This window comes from Mus caroli, chromosome 14, assembly GCF_900094665.2.
Source record: "Mus caroli chromosome 14, CAROLI_EIJ_v1.1, whole genome shotgun sequence".
NCBI classification, from domain to species: Eukaryota; Metazoa; Chordata; class Mammalia; order Rodentia; family Muridae; genus Mus; species Mus caroli.
Genome location: NC_034583.1, coordinates 61,688,539 through 61,706,750, shown reverse-complemented (window position 1 = coordinate 61,706,750; position 18,212 = coordinate 61,688,539). Strand labels below are relative to the sequence as shown.

The 18,212-nt window shown below is 51.3% G+C and overlaps 1 protein-coding gene across 3 annotated transcripts; it reads left to right on the top strand.

The window, feature by feature from the left end:
* Positions 1-737: 737 nt before the first annotated feature.
* Fam160b2 (family with sequence similarity 160 member B2) lies at positions 738-17,529 on the top strand. 3 transcript variants are annotated; one of them, XM_029469238.1, is made up of 17 exons: positions 738-846; positions 6,864-6,942; positions 9,141-9,313; positions 10,409-10,513; positions 10,602-10,724; positions 11,724-11,969; positions 12,049-12,242; positions 12,475-12,583; positions 12,808-12,884; positions 13,110-13,299; positions 14,077-14,222; positions 14,329-14,457; positions 14,580-14,670; positions 14,809-14,952; positions 15,268-15,408; positions 15,595-15,695; positions 15,853-17,529. In XM_029469238.1, exons 1-17 carry the CDS (start codon positions 802-804, stop codon positions 15,989-15,991), a joined length of 2,232 nt encoding a protein of 743 aa, XP_029325098.1. In that variant the 5' UTR covers positions 738-801; the 3' UTR covers positions 15,992-17,529. The 3 variants fall into 3 exon arrangements, with proteins under 3 accessions (XP_029325098.1, XP_021038026.1, XP_021038027.1); XM_021182367.2 differs by having other exon boundaries at positions 739-846; positions 12,046-12,242; XM_021182368.2 differs by lacking the exon at positions 738-846 and having other exon boundaries at positions 9,141-9,236; positions 12,046-12,242.
* The last annotated feature ends 683 nt before the right edge of the window (positions 17,530-18,212 follow it).

The window sequence follows — 18,212 nt, the reverse complement described above, 5'->3', positions numbered from 1 at the left end:
TCAGTGTGTTGTAATTGTGTGAGAGGTATGTGTGTATGATGTATGTGTGTGTGTATGTGAACTTGTGTGTGTATGTATGTATGCATGTATCTTTGTGTTCGGAGTGTGTGTGTCAGTGTGTATCAGTGTGTGTCTGTGTGTATGTGTTTGGTACAGGATCTCACTACCTCCTTGAATTGTTCATACTACTGAGTGCTGGAATTGATTGCAGGTGTACCCCAATTGCCTTCTTTCCCTCCAGAACGGGGGACATGAGACAGATTTTGCTGGGACTCTTCGGATCAATTCCTAATCAAACAGCAAACCTTAGAGGACATCTTTTCCAATAACGACCTTTTTTTTTTTTTTTTTCCAAAAGTACTGAACAACAAGGTGAAATTAATATTAGCCATAACCTATCCCAATATTCCTAATCCATGACATTTAAACATGTCGTCAATTCTTCCCACTATGTCTTTGCCTTCTGGAGTGTCCTTGACACAGCTTGTCAGGGCCAGGTCATTTTAAACATTCCAGAGCCGTGTGTGTCCGGGGCTACTGTGTTGGTAGGTTTGTGAGGGTGCACGAGGAATTAGAAGTCTCAGGGTGTTACTCAAAGGAACCTTAGGTCATCAGCGCCCCAGGGTGCTCCCCACCGCCCTCCATCAGGACCTGGCCAGCCCTGGGCTGAGAGCGCCCCCAGCCCTCCGGCAGGGGCGGGGTTTCAGAACCGGGTCCCGCCTCCCGCCCGTTGGGCCGCCTCCTCCGCCACCGCTGCGCCGCCACCGGGAGCCGGGCCGCGAGCCGGGCCGGGCCGCCATCATGCTGAGCCGGCTCGGGGCACTGCTGCAGGAGGCCGTGGGGGCGGTGAGGCCGGGCCCTGGTCGGACCGGAGGGGCGGGCGCGGGCAGGGGGGCGGGCGGGTGAGGTGCGGGCCCCTTGGGCAGGGCCCCTCCCCTGGCCCCGACGCCGCTTCCGGGCCTCGTCTTCGGGTACAGTCCCTCGTCGCGGCCGCCAGGAGCGCCTAGCTCCGGGTTCTCTCCAGACCGACCGGCTCCCTGGATCTTGCGCCTCGCTCTCCCGATCCTAAGCCCGACTCTCGTGATCCTGAGCCACGCTCCCTTGATCCTGAGTCCCGATCCCTCGATCCGGCCTCCGCACTGCTTCCTGTTGTGCTTCCTGTGTCCCACTCCCTGACCTGCGCCTCGGTCCCCCGAGCCTGCGCTCCGCTCGGCTTCTCTTAACGTTCCCTGTGCCCCGAGAGCTTCCGCTAGCTTTGTAACTCTTCTCTCCCCGAAGGTTCCCTTGTCACCAGCCCTTTCTCCCAGATCTGCCCCCACGCCTCCTCCTCCGCCCGGCAGCCTTCCTTTCTCGTTCCTGACGTTCCTCCATTCCTCCTCACCTGCGATTCACAACAGTCTTCCCCTTCCTCTCTTAGCTGCCAGACAACTACTGGGAGCAGGGGTTCCCGCACTGAGTTCCCTCTTAGCATGGGAGTTGCAGCCCTGAGTGACATAAGTCCCGGGGAAGAAGGTGATAGAGACCTTTGCAGGGGTGGGTGGTCGCGAGAACCCGGAAGTAGCCCTCTGCAGGCTTATCTCAGGCCACTGAGCCAGCTGACCTTGAGTTCGGGACTTCAGCCTGCCGGAGGGGCTTGCATGGAAGAGTGGTTTCCATGCAAAGCGCTCTCTCTCTCTCTCTCTCTCTCTCTCTCTCTCTCTCTCTCTCTCAGTTTGTGTTTAGGCCCCTTTTTCTGGGAGTGCCTGTCTCTGGCCACTTCATACAGCAGCCTTGCGAGAAGCGATTTGAAAAGTTAATTATTTTTTCTCATTGTATAAGAACACTGTCTAATTGATGGATTTAGTCTATCAAATTGTGTCCTGAGAAACAATCTTAGGTCTGACTCCACCTCCCCCACCCCCTCAGTGAGAACCTTCATTATTTTTGTTGTTTGGTGTTTGTTTGTTTGTTTGTTTGTTTGAGACAGGTTGTCTCTGTGTAGCCCTGTATTCTCTAACTCCCTCTGTAGACCAGGCTGGCCTCGAACTCAGAGATCCACCCGCCTCTGCCTCCCGAGTGCTGGGATGAAAGCACCATGCCAGGCTGCTATTGTTACTATCAATTGGCTCAGCCTTAGGAGAACTGGTTAAAGGAGAGGGAGGCACCTCTGTAACCTCCCCCCCCCCCCCACTGTCCAGCTCTGCTGTGAGGAACAGGTCCTAGGGTACCCCCAAGAGGGAGTTTCCAAAAAGACCTTTTCACCTTTTCTTCTCCTTCCTGTCCCAAATGAAAACAAGTGTCATCTTAGAAAGCAATCTGATATACTAATTCATCCTTCTGGTCACAGCTCAATTGTCAAGGAGGGTTGGCAGTGGGGACAGCCCTAAGCATCCTTGATGCTTACACTCTGAGTACAGAAAGCTGACGCACCAGGGGCTGCAGATGAAGAGAACGGAGGGACATATTTTTAGGCAGGTTACCTGCAGTGTGCGACATACAGACCATGTTCAGAAAATATGCTTTATGCCACATAGGAATCTCTTTTCAGCTCCATCCACTGTCTGGGGAGTTTGGTCTTCCCTCGGGTTGGAACATCAAGTCGAATATGAACCACTTTCTGCCCCTTCCGGACCCAACAGTAGAGATCCTTGTGGCTCTTTCTAAAAATATTGCTATTGTTTAGAGGAACTTGCCTGGTAGTTTTTTTGGTCTGGTATCTAGTAGCAGCTGCAGGTGGAGAGCCCTGCCCTGCTCTCATCTGCCCCAGGATTTGATGGCTGTCCCCCCCCCCCCTTCCCTGCATCTCTTTTTCACTGAGTCTGGCACAAAGTTTTTTGGAACTTACAGATGAAATCTAAGGCTAGATAACACCCTTTCACAGAAGCTTTGAGTTCACCGGGGTGCTGGCCGAGGACTTTCTAGGACAAGAAAGAATGGCAGGAGTGTCTTCAGGAGCTTTCTGAGAGTTGGTAAAAGCCCTCTGGGGTTGCCAGATAAAAAAAAAAAAAAAAAAAAAACAGCCCTAAACTGGCCCGTGGCAACATACACTTTGAATCCCAGCACTCTGGGGGTAGAGGCAGGCAGCTCTCTGAATTCAAGGCCATCCTGGCTGACAGATGGAGTTCCAGGACAGCCAGGGCTACACAGAGAAACCCTGTATCAAAAAAATCAAAGCTGGGTGTGGTGGCGCATGCCTTTAATCCCAGCACTCGGGAGGCAGAGGCAGGGGGATTTCTGAGTTCGAGGCCAGCCTGGTCTATGGAGTGAGTTCCAGGACAGCCAGGGCTACACAGAGAAACCCTGTCTCAAAAAAACAAAAAAACAAAAACAAAACAAAAACAAAACAAAAAAAAATCAAGAAAACAAACAAATGAAAAACCCCCGCAGCCCTGCCCTCTGGAAGCGCAGTCTATCAGAGCCTGAATAATCATGGCAAATGGATATGATGAGTTGGGTTGCTCCTTTAGGGTGAAGTATCTTATTATTACAGTTGTTTAGTGTGGATGGGGGGAGGGGTGTGCCACAGCATGCATGTGGAGGTCAGAGGTCCTGGGTCTGAGGTCAGAGGACACCTTACCAGCCTGGGATGAAGTATCTTGAAGGACTGTGGGTAATGCCTTTCTGGAAGGGTCACTGACCCTAAATCTAATCTTTTTAGTTTTGAGACAGGATCCCTCTTTGTAGTTCTTGATATCCTGTAGTTTGTTTTGTAGGCCACACTAGCCTTGAACTCAGAGATCTTCCTGCCTCTGCCTTCTGACCACTAGGATTAAAGGTTTGCTGTCACCACACATGGTGACAATTACTTTTGAAAGAGGAGCCTACTGTCTGCAAGGAGGGTGGGGAGAGTTTCAAGGTCTCTGACTTAGTTGTTCCTTACTCCCGCTGTTGCCATGGCCACCTAAACGCTTTCCTCCTTTGTCTCCCCTTCCCTATGGCACTCCCAGACAGATCCTTCCAAAACTCCTCTGAAACTGTAACCGACCTTGCTGCCTTAAAAACAAAAACAGGCTTCTTGACTTGGCCTTGGAGACCCACATGCTCCTCGTATCCTTTCCCCTCATGCCCTCTGCCCAGATCTTTCCTGGGGACCGTCCCCCTTGCACTGCCGAAATTTGATCCACTTGGAGCTTTTGTTCTTTGGTAGGATCTTGAAAGGGATCCATTAGCAGCTCTTCTTTTCTTAAGATTTTTGTTTTGTTTTTTTTTTAAAGATTTATTTATGTATTATATGTAAGAACACTGTAGCTGTCTTCAGACACTCCAGAAGAGGGCGCCAGGTCTCGTTGCGGATGGTTGTGAGCCACCATGTGGTTGCTGGGATTTGAACTCTGGACCTTTAGAGGAGCAGTCGGGTGCTCTTACCCACTGAGCCATCTCACCAGCCCAAGACTTTTGTTTTTAAAGAGATTTATTTTTATATTATATGTAAGTACACTGTAGCTGCCTTCAGACACACCAGAAGAGGGCATCCGATCTCCTTACAGATGGTTGTGAGCCACCATGTAGTTGGTGGGATTTGAACTCAGGACCTCTGGAAGAGCAGTCAGTGCTCTTAACCGCTGAGCCATCTCTCCAGCCCAAGACTTATTTTTATTTTTACTATATATATATACGTATATGCAAATCTAGGCTACATGTGTGCAGGTGTCCGTGGAAGCTACACGAGGGGGTCAGATCCAAGGGGCTGGAGTTACACACAGTTGTGAAGCATCTGACATGGGTTCTGGGAAGCCAGCTCCTGTCGTCTTGAAGAGCATCGAGTGCTTGTCTCTGAGCCATCGCCCTAGCCCCTAGCAGTGACTCCCTTTACCATGTCCCTTTCCACTTCTGCTGCTTCCTCAGAGACGACTGGTTTGGGGTGCAATTTTGTATTCTTTTCTTGGTGACAGCCTATTTACTGGAGGTCTAGTTAGCTAGATTGCTTGTGGCATACAGCACAGCAGCCTGCACCTAGAAGGCACTCACAAGATGTACACCAAATGACTGGTTCTAGAAGATGCCTTCTCTGTGGTACCAAGGCTTTTATGGAGCTGCCCAGCCCTTACACTGACCTCATGGAGGAATCTCAGGACCTAGACAAGAGTAAAGGAGCAATGGCCCCCAGGACACTGGCTTGAACAGAGACCTAGAGGAAGTTAACACCCATGGCAGGGACAGTTGATGCATTCCTGTCCTGGTAACAAGTAGTTTTTCCTTTAAAAATGTTGGTTTTTTTTTTTTTTTCAGATTCTTAGGGGTACTGTATTTAGATCATTTTGACCTCTTACTTCCCCCTACAAACTTTCCCATGTCCCCAGCCCCTTTTACACTAATGACCTCTTCTTCTTTAATTGTTACATGTGTGCGCGCGCACACACACACATACACACACACACACACCTTGTTGAGTCCATCCAATGTTGCTCATATGCGCACATTTAGGGGCTGACCATTTGGTATTGGATAATCTGTCAGGGTGTTAGTCCCTGGGGAAGACATTCGCAGGCTCTCAGCAGCTAGCAACTGTCTGTAGCTTTTCATCTTGAACTTTCCCTCATCTGTGTTGGCATGCCAACTCATTGTCTTGTTTAACCCCTCTCTGCAGTGTTTCCCAAACCTTAGGCATGGGGTGCATTATGGTTGTGTCAGACAGGGCTGGGAAGCCACTGTCGGTTCTTTTCTGCATTTCTCCCTAAAAACATTTATTGTACAAGGAAAGAAGGTTTTTTGTTTGTTTGTTTGTTTGTTTTGTTTTGTTTTGTTTTTCTCAGGCCATTTAATCACCCTCGGTTCAAGGCCAGTGCCCGCTAGAGAGCGGGGTTGGAGTGTAGAGATATGTATAGTAAAGCCTTTGAGTATGTGTATGCCTTTGAGTAAAAACGTTTCAATGAAGCCTTTGCTATGTTTGGGTCAATTAGTAGAGGCTTAGAAAATGTTATGAGACCAAATCTTGAAATGTCTTTAGAGAATCTGCACTTGGTGCTACGTGAGAGCTTGCAGCTCCACCGACCGTGGTCCTAAGGTACTCCTGGCAAACCTGGAGTTCTTCCTTTTGATTATGGCTAGGCGTGGTCTAAAGGGACTGAGATTCCTGTGGGAGCAGCAAAGGGCAAGATAACTCTGTAGCTGGAACCTTTCCCAGCCCCAGTTAGCCTTGTAAGTTTGAATAGAGTAACTGGAGTGAGTTAGCTGGGTGTTAGTTTTTCCCGAGAAGGCTGAACCCCTCTGCTCATTCAGACATGAAGGCTTAGCATCTTGGTGAGCTCCTCTCTCTACTGCAGCACCTATGACTGACATCAACCAATAATGGAGAGAATACTTTGGGGGAGGGGGAGTTGAGGGGCTTGCAGAGAACAGAGTCTGAAGCCCCTAGATTTAGGGGTGTAGACCTCGGTCTGGGACTGAAGCTCTCTATAAGTAAGGCCTTTCCTTTATAGGGTATAGAAGTGTTATCTGTCTGAGTAGATAGAGCCTACCATGTCCTTGAACACAGGCTTTCCCGGATTCCAACAGAGAGGAACTCACATGCGTTTTCCATGTGTATCATTCTCGTTATCTTTCTTCTCATGTGCCCCTCCCTGTACTGATGGCAGGCCCTCTGTTGTAGCATGCTTATGGATTATGGACTGTGCAGAAATACTTGTGTCTATTCCTCCTTCAGCATGCTTACTTGTTGGGGACAGACTTGTTGCCTGTGGGATAGGGACATGTGGGAGACTATGCTGCTGAGTTCTGGAGAGATGAATTACTCTTCTCTTTGAGAAGATGGGGACAGAATGCTTTTTCTAGGACCTAGAACTCACTGGACACTGGTCAGGCTCATGGGCCTGTTCCTGTGAGTGCTGGTGCTAGTGGGCCCTTGGTTGGCACCCCCATAAAGACCGTGTCTGCTCTCTCTGCAGCGGGAGCCCAGCATTGACCTGCTGCAGGCCTTCGTGGAGCATTGGAAAGGCATCACACACTACTATATCGAGAGCACAGGTAAGCCTGCTATTCCCCAGCCTGGGACCCGAGGACAGAGGTGGGGAGAATGGGTAGAGAATGACCACAGGTGTCTTGGGAAGGTCATGTCAGGGCTCTGGACACCAGGACATCTCTGTCCTGAGCCATCATCGCTGAGCTAGAGATACAGACAAATGGGAGTAAGACCAGGAGTCCTAGTGGTTGCTGGTCTTCATGGTTAAGTTGTTGACCCCACTCTGACCTTTTTGGAGGAGGAGCTGTGTGAGTGATAAGTGAGAACAAGGAGGTTGGGGACCTCAGTGGTCAAGGTGACTCTGCTTGCTTTAGTTTTTGACTGGGTGCAGTCCTTAGGCCTTCATCCCAAGTGCTTGTCACTAGGACTGTGGATTAAAGGAAATGCAGCAGGGCTTGGATGTAGCTGAACATGCTTGCCCAGCCTATACCGAGACCTGCTGGTTCAACCCTCACTGCATAAACCAGGCGATGGTGCATGCCTGTCATCAAGTGCCTAGGACATGGGAGCAAGAGGATCAGAAGTTCAAGGTTACCCTGGGATACATGACACCTTGTCTTAGAAAGTTGGGAAAGGAGAAAGATGTGTAATAAATGATTTTGCCATGGCTACCTTAAGAAGTACAAGGTGGGGGCTGGAGAGATGGCTCAGCAGTTAAGAGCACTAACTGCTCTTCCAGAGGTCCTGAGTTTGATTCCCAGCAACCATATGGTGTCTCAGAGCCATCTGTAATGGGATCTGATGCCCTCTTCTGGTGTCTGAAGACAGCTACAGTGTACTCATATGCATAAAATAAATGTAAAAAATTTTTTTAAGGAGAGCTAAGGCTTGGACCATTCTTGGGTGCCTTCTCTCCCAACTGATATCCCAAAGGGCCAAAGCATTCATGCGCCAACACTCCATGATGCAGAGAGGTTCAGAATCTGATTGGGTGCTTAGTAATCAGTAAGCCTGGTTGCCAGGTAACCAGATCCTGTATCTTTAGCTTTCCATCTCCCTGATTTCAGACTGTGTTTGGGCCTATGACTTCTAGAGGCTTTCTTTCCAGCTTGAGTCAGCCCATGAGATTAAAATGGCCTTTGAGCACTCTGGGGAGGACCTTGGGGTTTCTGTTAGACCAGGATTCCTTCAGTCTGGGCATATGGACAGTGAGACAGGGCTGTTTGTATTGAAGGGTAAATAACTGTGTTGTCTGTTGAGCAGCAATTCTGACTTCTCCCCACTTGATTCTAATATCATCTCTCTCAACTGTGACATCCATAAAGGTCTCTTGACAGATGTTTTGGGGTGGGGGAAGAATTTCTTTCCAGTTGGAAGCCAGTCTTTTATACTAAGTCATATGCTATTTCTCTCTCTGTATTGGGAACTGGTTGAACCCAGAGCAACCCTCCTACCTCCATGCCCCACTGAGCTACATCCTGTGAGCCCTTTTAATTTTTATTTTGAAACAAGATTTCACTTAGGTTGTCTAGACTGGCCTTGAACTTTTAATACTCCTGCCTCGCCAGCTTTGTGAGAAGCTGCGATTACAGTCTATGCCACCAAGCCCAGCCTAAAGCTGTTTTAAGAGCCCTCCACCTGATCTGGGCCTTTTTCTGCATCTAGGCCTTTAATTTCTAGAGTGGTCTCTAGACCAGAGTTCCAGGGAGAGGGTGAAGCAAGCTGCATTGCTTAACAGCCATTGCCTTAAAGGAAAGCTAGGGGGTGCTCCAAGGCCAGCTGGGAACCTTTCTCTACCTAGGTGCAGTACCCATCTGACCCAGGGATTGTCTGTGCTTTCCTGTGACTCCCCACAATGAAAAAGGGGCAAGGCCAGGCCCTGGGAGATGCTAGGAAGGAAGCTGATAAAACGTGGCCTGGGCAGTCACTGGGCTCTGTAGCTGCGCACTGAAGCCTGAAATAGATAGGGATATTCTATGGACTCGTGCCTTCCTGTGGGCTCCTAAGGGGTCCCTATCCTCACTTTACTAGGAAATGTTGCTGTACACAATGTCACCCTGGATCGAGCACACTCCCATCCAGCAGCTCGTGTCCAGGGCCTTATCCCCGGCCACTCTGTCTTTTTAAGTGTACAAGTATCAGCTGCAAACTTCCATTTCCCGGTGGCACTCAGCCCATCTCAGGCATGACTTCTTCTGGGCTTGTCATGAGAGGGTCTGGTGCTCCTCCCGTCACCCACCCTTGTGTCTTTAACCTCACTTAGATGAAAACACCCCAGCCAAGAAGACAGATATCCCCTGGCGACTGAAGCAGATGTTGGACATCCTGGTGTATGAGGAGAAGCAGCAGGCATCCTCTGGTGAGGCTGGACCCTGTCTGGAATACTTGCTACAACACAAGATCCTGGAGACCCTGTGCACTCTGGGCAAAGCGGAGGTGGGCAATGCTCCTGGGCATCTGGAAACTTCCACCCCAGTCAAACCCTCATACCATGCTTTCCTACCAGTGCTCCTCCATCTAACGGAACAATTCCCGTGACTAATTGCCATAGCTCACTCCATCACTCAGCCATTTGCTGGGCTCTATTCAAGGTGCTCGGTGCCGAGATTGAGGGCCAGGATAGCCACACACACTGGGTCCTTGTTATCCCAGGGGATTGGTCCCAGGACCCTGCTACTTTTTCCCTCAGATCCAAAATCTGTGGCTGTTCAAGTCACTTATAAAATGAGATCTGAGGGCCAGCAAGATGGCTCAGTGGGAAAGGTGCTTGACACCAAGCCTGACAACTTGATTTTAGCTCTTGGGATCCCCATGGTAGGAGAGAATGGCAAGTTTTCCCTTGACCTCCTCATGTGCAGTGTGGCACATATATGTATGTGTGCACACATACATATACAAAGTAAATAAAATAAAATTTTACATAGGATCCAGAAAGAAAGAGAGGGACAGAGAGATGATTGACAGATTCCCAGAGCCAATGTCCCACAGATATCCAGAGAAGACTGTGTTTTTAGATAGCCTACATCTCCTGTACCTTTTTTTTTTTTTTTTTGAGACAGGGTTTCTCTGTATAGCTTTGGTTGTCCTGGAACTCACTCTGTAGACCAGGCTGGCCTCGAACTCAGAAATCCACCTGCCTCTGCCTCCCGAGTGCTGGATTTAAAGGCATACGCTACCACTGCCTGGCTCTCCTGTACCTTTAAGTCATCTCTAGGTTGCTTATAATTAATAAATATAAATACTATGAAACTTATGGAGCTACAGTAATTAGGTAGTAAGAAAAAGGTCTGTACGTGTTTCTGAATATTTTTGATCTGAGGCTGGTTGAACCCACAGATACAAAACCAGTAGATACAGATGGAGTGCCGTGTTCAGTAATAACCCAGTCATGAAAGGAGCTAATTCAGGAAAGGGGTTTGGGGCAAGAGGGGAAGATCTGTTTTACACACTGTGTGGAAGGGAAGAAGGCTCTGAGCCCAGTGGCTCGCTGACAGGATGGTTTCAGGCCTCTGACAGGATATTCTGTCTCAGTACCCCCCAGGCATGCGACAACAGGTGTTCCAGTTCTTCAGCAAGGTCCTGAGCCAGGTGCAGCACCCACTGCTGCACTACCTGAGTGTGCACAGGCCTGTGCAGGTGAGGACCAAGGGTTCAGAGGGCGTCGGGCAGAGAGCTTCCCTTTCCAACACCCATCCCTCTGGGCGTCTGTGCTCTTCCCCTTCAGAAACTTCTCCGACTTGGAGGGACAGTCCCTGGATCCCTCACAGAAAAGGAAGAAGTTCAGTTCACCAGTGTCCTCTGCTCTAAGATACAGCAGGATCCAGAGCTGCTGGCCTATATTCTAGAAGTAAGTGCTTCTGTGGGGGACCGAGTGAGGTGCACTGCCCCAGAGGCAAGCCCTCTCGACCCTGCAGAGGAAGCAGAAGAAGTCGGTGCCCACAAGCACTCTGGGATGAGTCTTGGTGGTTTTTTGTTTGTTTGTTTGTTTCCCATTCTTTTCCTGCATGTTGGATTTTTAGTGGGGCGAGGTGGGAGGTGTCTCTTATAGTCCAGGCTGCCTTCAAACTCACTGTGTCATGTCAAGGATGACCTTGAATGTCTGATTCCTCTTAACTCTTCTCACTAGCGTTGAGTTGTAGGCGTGTACCACTATGTTCCAGTTTATGGGCTAAGAATTGAACCTAGGGCTTCATGTGTTCTAGGCAAGCACCATACGAACTGAGCCATATTTCCAGCCCCTATCTTGTATGTGTGAGTGTGGGTGTTCATGTGTATATGAGTATGTGTGTGAGTGTGTGTGTCTGTATGTGAGTGTGAGTGTGCATGTGTGTGTGTATGAGTGTGTATGAGCATGTTTAGGTCAGAGTGCAAGTCTGTAGAGTCAGTTCTCTCCTTCCACTTTTACATGGGTTTTGGGGATTGTACTCAGGTCGCTGAGTCTCCTGTAGCAAATGCCTTTACTTGATGAGCCATCTGTTTTGGCCCTTATTTTGGCTGTTGGAGGCAGGTGCTATGTCTGTCTGTCTGTCTGTATATCTATCTGTTTTCGCACACACACACACACACACACACACACACACACCCCAGGTTTGCCTCAATCTTATAATCCTCCTGCTTCAGCCTCTCAAGTTCTGAAGTTACAATATGTATTATGATGTCTGGCAGGATACACAGTGAGACTGTATTGTCCAGGCTGGACTTGAACTTGTGACCCTCCTCTCTCTGCCTTCCACGATTACAGGGGTGCTCCACTACCCCTGACTCTTAACCCTGGACTCACAAGGAAGCACCTTGTGGGATGGAGTGATCTCCTTTCTGACCTTGGCCTCACCCCACCTTCTTTCAGGGTAAAAAGATTATAGGTAAGAAGAAAACAGCCAGAGAGTCTACAGCTCCGCCTAAAGACATAGCTGGCTACAGGGACAAGGACTGTCCCCACAGTGATGCTCTCAACAGGGATCCTGGACTGGATAAGGAGCACTGTGGTGTCCCAGCACTGAGCATCCACCTGCCCGCTGAGACTGAGGGGCCAGAAAACGGGCCTGGGGAGAGCAATCTTATCACCTCCCTGCTCGGACTGTGCAAGAGCAAGGTCTGACTACAGAGCTGGCAAGGGTGGGAGGGGTGGAGGGAACTGTTGTCTCAGACGTCATCTTCCCATCTCCTAGAAGAGTCGGCTGGCCCTGAAGGCACAGGAGAACATACTGCTGCTAGTAAGCGTGGCCTCACCAGCAGCTGCCACCTACCTGACACAGAGTACCTCCTGCTGTATGGCGATAGCTGAGCACCTCTGCCAACTGTACCGGTCCATGCCAGCCTGCCTTGACCCAGCAGACATTGCCACTTTAGAGGGCATCAGCTGGAGGTGGGTTCCTGACCTAGGGAGACTGGGAAATACCTTCAGAGGCTGCTGGTCTGGCTCCCTTCTTCCTGGGGGGAAAGCCAGTCCCAAGGGCCCTTCCCAGCCTCCCAGGAGCCTCACTTCTGCAATCTGACCACAGCAACAGATGGGATGGAGACCACCGCTCAGCTATCTTTCAGAAAGACCCTGAAGCTTTTTTGCCCGTTCTCCAGATTCTCGCTTCCCTTTCTCTTAGATTGCCCAGTGCCCCATCTGATGAGACCGCTTTCCCTGGCAAGGAGGCTCTGGCTGCCTTCCTGGGCTGGTTTGATTACTGCGACCACCTCATCACAGAGGCACACACGGTGAGTGGGGCAGGTGTGACCAGGGTTCTTCCTTTCTCCACGAGGGTCTCATGGCAGTGATGGAGTAGTAGAGCTGACACACGGTGACTTGGGGCCAGATGCCAGCTTGGCCCTGGTTAACCAGGGCTCTCGGACATATCTGGGGGCTGTGTGAGGGCACAGGATTTTTTTAGGAGTGACTATGATGGGGTTTGAATGCAGGAGACATGCTCTCTGGCTCCTAGGTGGTTGCAGATGCCTTGGCAAAGGCTGTGGCTGAGAAGCTGTTTGTAGAGACCCTGCAGCCCCAGCTCCTGCATGTGTAAGTGTCTGTTCAGTCCTTTGTCCATGGCTCTTGTCTGTGTCCAGCCCACCCTACCAGGCTCTAAGTGCCGTGGGCTGGAGCACAGCCTCCCCACCTTAACTATAGGACCTCATGAGGGATGGGGCCAGGTATGTGTGTGGGGGTGTTAGCTAACAATGGAAGGAAAATGGAAAGGTTCTGCATGCCCACTCACTCACCCCTGCTCTGCCCCTGTCCCCACAGATCTGAGCAGAGCATCCTGACCTCCACTGCCCTGCTGACAGCCTTGCTGCGTCAGCTGCGCTCCCCTGCACTGCTGCAGGAGGCCATGACCTTCCTCTTAGGCACTGACCAGCGTCCTGCAGCCATAGAGGACAGCCCCCACACTCTGGGTACACACCTCATCATGCACTGTGACCATCTCTCTGACGAGGTAAGCCTTCAACTCAGTTTGTACCACAGCCCACACAAGGCTGCCAGAGCTTCTTTCCTGCTGGCCCAGGTGGCTCAGCCTCAGGCCTCAAGCCAAAGCAGTGACAGTATATGATTGACAGCCGTGTTGTCTCTGTCATGGTTTTCTGTGTATTTTGCAATCTGCTTTTCTATGAGTTCAGCTTTTGGAGATTGGAGCTCTCTGTGAAGTAGTCCCATTTTTTCTTCTAATTCAGAAACCAAGGCACAGAGAAGCCAAGGCATTTACCTGAGATGGCATATCAGATGAAAACTGATTTTTAGCCCCTAGCCAACAAGGGAAGTGACCCCACCTTAGAGGAATTTATCTGGCATTGGTTCTCAGGCACTGAGAAGCTAAGAGGAGCCAGGCAGTGTTGGCTCGTGCCTTTAATCCCAGCACTTGGGAGGCAGAGGCAGGTGGATCTCTGAGTTCGAGGCGAGCCTGGTGTATAGAGTGAGTTCCAGAACAGCCAGGACAGCCACACAGAGAAACCCTGTCTTTAAAAGAAAAGAGAGAGCCGGGCGTGGTGGCGCACGCCTTTAATCCCAGCACTCGGGAGGCAGAGGCAGGTGGATTTCTGAGTTTGAGGCCAGCCTGGTCTACAGAGTGAGTTCCAGGACAGCCAGGGCTATACAGAGAAACCCTGTCTCGAAAAAAAAAAAAAAAAAAAAAAAAAAAAAAAAAAAAAGAAAAGAGAGAGAGAGAGAAGCTAGGAGGGTGACAGGAGGGTCCCTGCTTCCCTCTCGCTCGTTCTAGATCAGCATTGCCACGCTGAGGCTATTTGAGGAGCTGCTGCAGAAGCCCCATGAGCAGGCCATCCGCAGTCTGGTCCTGCAGAACCTCGAGGGCCGCCTGTACGTGGCCCGGGGCTCGCCGGAGCCGGAGAGCTATGAGGATACCCTGTAAGTGAAGCAGAGAGGGAGGCAGGGTGCTGCCCAGCATCAGTGCACGCATGCACACCCACTCATCCATCTGTTCCTCGGGGCATGGTGATCTCCCTGCCTGCAGAGATCTGGAGGAAGACCCCTACTTCACCGATGGCTTCCTCGATTCTGGCCTTCAGCCCTCCACAAAGCCTCCCCCAGCTCCCGCCACCAGTTCGGATGGCAAAACAGCAGTGACGGAGATTGTTAACAGGTGGGAAGAAGGTTAGGCAGTCGGAGTCACCTGAATTATATTCTTTCTTTGGGACCCTGTGAACAGCAGAGAGTGGGGGAAACCTGGGGAGGCGCCTCCACACCTAGGCCCCTGTCTCTTAGCTTCCTTTGCCTGGTCCCTGAGGAAGCCAAGACATCAGCCTTCCTGGAGGAGAATGGATATGACACATATGTGCACGATGCCTACGGCTTGGTGAGTGAAGGCTTCCCTCCCCTTCTAGGCTCTTTGATATCCCCCTGATACAGTCTCAACCCCACACTGTTTTTATAAGGTCCCTCAACTAGGCCTTTCTGGGTCTATTCACTCAACTCCACCTCTCCTCTGCTTCAGTTCCAGGAGTGCAGCTCCCGTGTGGCCCACTGGGGTTGGCCCCTAGGCCCAGCACCCTTGGACTCTCATGAGCCTGAAAGGCCTTTCTTTGAGGGTCGCTTCCTCCAAGTGCTCTTTGATCGAATCGCCCGGATTTTGGATCAGGTAGCCATAAAGACCACGCCTAGGGAAGCTCTCAGCTGGGCCTTGTAGGGGCTGGTGACCAGGGTGGACCCCTCTTTGGTTCCTCAGCTCCATAGCCCCTTTACCTTTCCCCAGGCGGGAAGCCCTGTCTCGCCTCTTCTTCACACGCCCTAACATGCTCTGGCCCTCAGCCCCAGGGAATCCATGACATAGACATATCACGTGAGCCTCCCACCCCCGCACACACTCACAGCAGCCAGGCGCCTCGCTTGGGGAGTGCAAACATGCTCAGCCTCGGTTGCCAGCCCTCAGCGTTGTCCATCTTGTTCCCTCCAGCCGTACAGCCTGAACCTACAAGTGACCTCAGTCTTGTCCCGGCTCGCCCTGTTCCCCCACCCCCATATCCATGAGTACCTCCTGGATCCCTACATCAGCCTGGCCCCTGGCTGCAGGAGCCTGTTCTCTGTGCTTGTCAGGGTAAGGATGAGGGTGTGACAGGAAAGGACAGAGCAAGGCAAGGGGCGGGACTGGCTTGGTACCCTTTCCAGTATCAGGAAAAGCACAGGTTTTCCAGTCCTGTCCTCCTGCCTCCCATGGGATGGTAGAGTCAGGGGCAGCTGTGGGACATGGTCACTTCTCATCTTACTCCTTTCTGGGATCTAGGTGATCGGTGACTTGATGCAAAGAATTCAGAGGGTACCCCAGTTTTCGGGCAAACTGCTCCTGGTACGCAAGCAACTGATGGGCCAGATTCCCAGAGAGCAGTAAGTAGCCAGGGAAGCGGGTGCCCGGGGGTTGGGAGGACAGCACTGAGGAGTCGGCCCTGGGTCAAGCCTTGTGGACATGGGCTGTCATGCTGTCAGCACACCTGTTGACACCCAGCCATGCCATCGTCCCTTACCTGCCACTGTCTCTCCGCAGTCTGGACCATCAGACCCTACTCCAGGGTGTGGTAGTACTTGAGGAATTCTGCAAGGAGCTGGCTGCCATTGCTTTTGTCAAATTTCCCCCACATGGTCCTTACCTGAACTTCTCTCCACCTCCAGAAGGGCAAGTCTGAGCCAGGAGCATGATGGGTGGGGGAAGACTCCTGCCTATGTACTTCTGCCCACGGGCAGTCTCCTGCCTGGCCATGCTGCCACTCTGTCCTCCATGCCGGGGACTTCAGCTGCAGGACACCTCACCTGTTGACCCCACGAGCTGAGGTTTCAAGGAGGTGCTGGCTCCTAAGGCAGTGGTATTCTTGGAGCCTTTTAGAGGAGCTAGAGGATGGCCAGTGAGCGCCTAGATGCTGCCCTGCATGTGTTGCGTGACTATCTCTGCTATATTGTGACCAGGGCCACAACATGAGACAACTCCAGGGGCCAGGGAGATGAACTGCTGCCTTTGAGGCTGGCTAAAAACAATCCAGTCCAGAGAGATGGGGGGTTGGGGGGGGCAAGAACCCTGTCTGTTACATTAGGTATGGAAGCTGCTAAGACTCGGCAGGTTTCTCCATGGCTTCATGAACAGCAGTGGAGGAGACAGAGGAGGAGATGAGGGGAAGCCCCCTCTTCCTGCTCTACCCTCCTGGAGGCTGTTGCAAAATTTCCAACTGCCTCCTGGCAGAGGCCCAAAGTATGCTCTGTGCCCAGGCGGGGGCAGCTGCTAACAAGAGCCCTGGCGCAGCTGCAGCCAGGGCAGGCGAGAGCCTTGGAGCTGGGTGCCAGGCTCCAGCTCCAGCTGGTTCCTCTCTGGCGCCTTCTGAACCCGTCTCAGCAAGTCCGAAACACCTGGGCAGAGAGGTCATTGACCAGGGATGGGGGGCCTTGCCCTCTGAATCCTGCCCAGTGCCCAGGGGTCCTAGTGGAATGCGGTCCTGGGGACTATAGGAACTCAAGGTACAGATGGGACAGGGCACCCCAACTCCAAACCCCTGAAGCCTAGTGAGGCTAGGCCGAGACACAAGCAGATAGCTCTGGCATTGTTCTTCGTATGTCCTCCATGGCTGGGGCTGCTACCCCACCCGGCCTGAATCTGTCTCAACCTGCAAGAGCACTCGGGTGGCGCCAGGCATTACCTCACAACAGGCCTGCAGTTGTTGGCTTCCCTCCTGGGCAAGGAGGAGCAGGCCAGAGCCCCTTTTGCTTCCTTTTCCTGCCCATGCCGCCTCTTGAAGCCGGGCACAGGTTGCCAGGAGGTGACATGAAAGAGGAGGAAACTCCATGACCTCTACCTCTCCCGCATTCCTCCCAGCGGGGGAGGACGTCTCTGCTGCTCCGAAGAACATCATGCACTCCTGTGTGTGTGTGTGTGTGTGTGTGTGTGTGTGTGTGTGTGAGAGAGAGAGAGACAGAGAGAGAGCTATGAATGAATGAATGAATGAATGTGTGTGTGAGAGAGAGAGAGAGAGAGAGAGAGAGAGAGAGAGAGAGAGAGAGAGCTGTGAGTACACATGGGTGCTGGTGTGGGACAGGAGCAGATCTTGGTGGAGTGGGTCTACACTCTTGAGATTTGTACTCGTTTGAGAGGCTGGGCAATACTCAATGCACTTTGGCATTTGCATGGTGTCTTCACAACAGCACAGCAATAAACATTGTGATTGTGTGGACACGCTGACTCTCCCCAGTCTGCTTTTCTTTTCCCCAAGCTTTTCTGCCCCTGTAGGCCGTCTTTCATCCCAAGGAAGACAACTCAATTCCTCGTCCAGCTCTGGAGAGGGAGCTGAGGCAGTGTGAGTCCCGACATTGCAACTTTGATATTCCTCAGGAGGTGACTCTGGGCTGAGCAACATTGTTTCATTTCCTACCCCTACAACTGAGCCTTCCAGCTTTAGAGTCACCAAGAGTCACCAGGCAGTGTGGTAGCCTCATCTTGTATGCTGCTGTGTGCTTTGTGACCATGTCAGTCCTAACAATTGGGACTGGTGAAAACTTACACATAGCTGTTTGGAAAGAACCACAGGTATCCTTTATGGATAAAAACCCTTATTTAGCTGGGAAGTGGTGACACACACCTCTAATCCCAGCACTCCGGAGGCAGAAGCAGGGGGATCTTTTGAGTTCCAGGAGTCTCGTCTACAGAGTGAATTCCAAAATACTCAGGGCTACACAGAGAAACTCTCAAAAAACAAAAATAGTACTTATTTGACATGGGTAAAGCTCTGGGTCTTGGTCCTTAACACTTGGTCCTTTTATGTTTGGTTGGTGGGTTGGACTTTTGAGAAAGGGTCATGCTCTATACAGGTCCAGGATGGCTTTGAACTGGATAGGGACCCTTTCGTCTCAGCCTCCTGAGTGCTG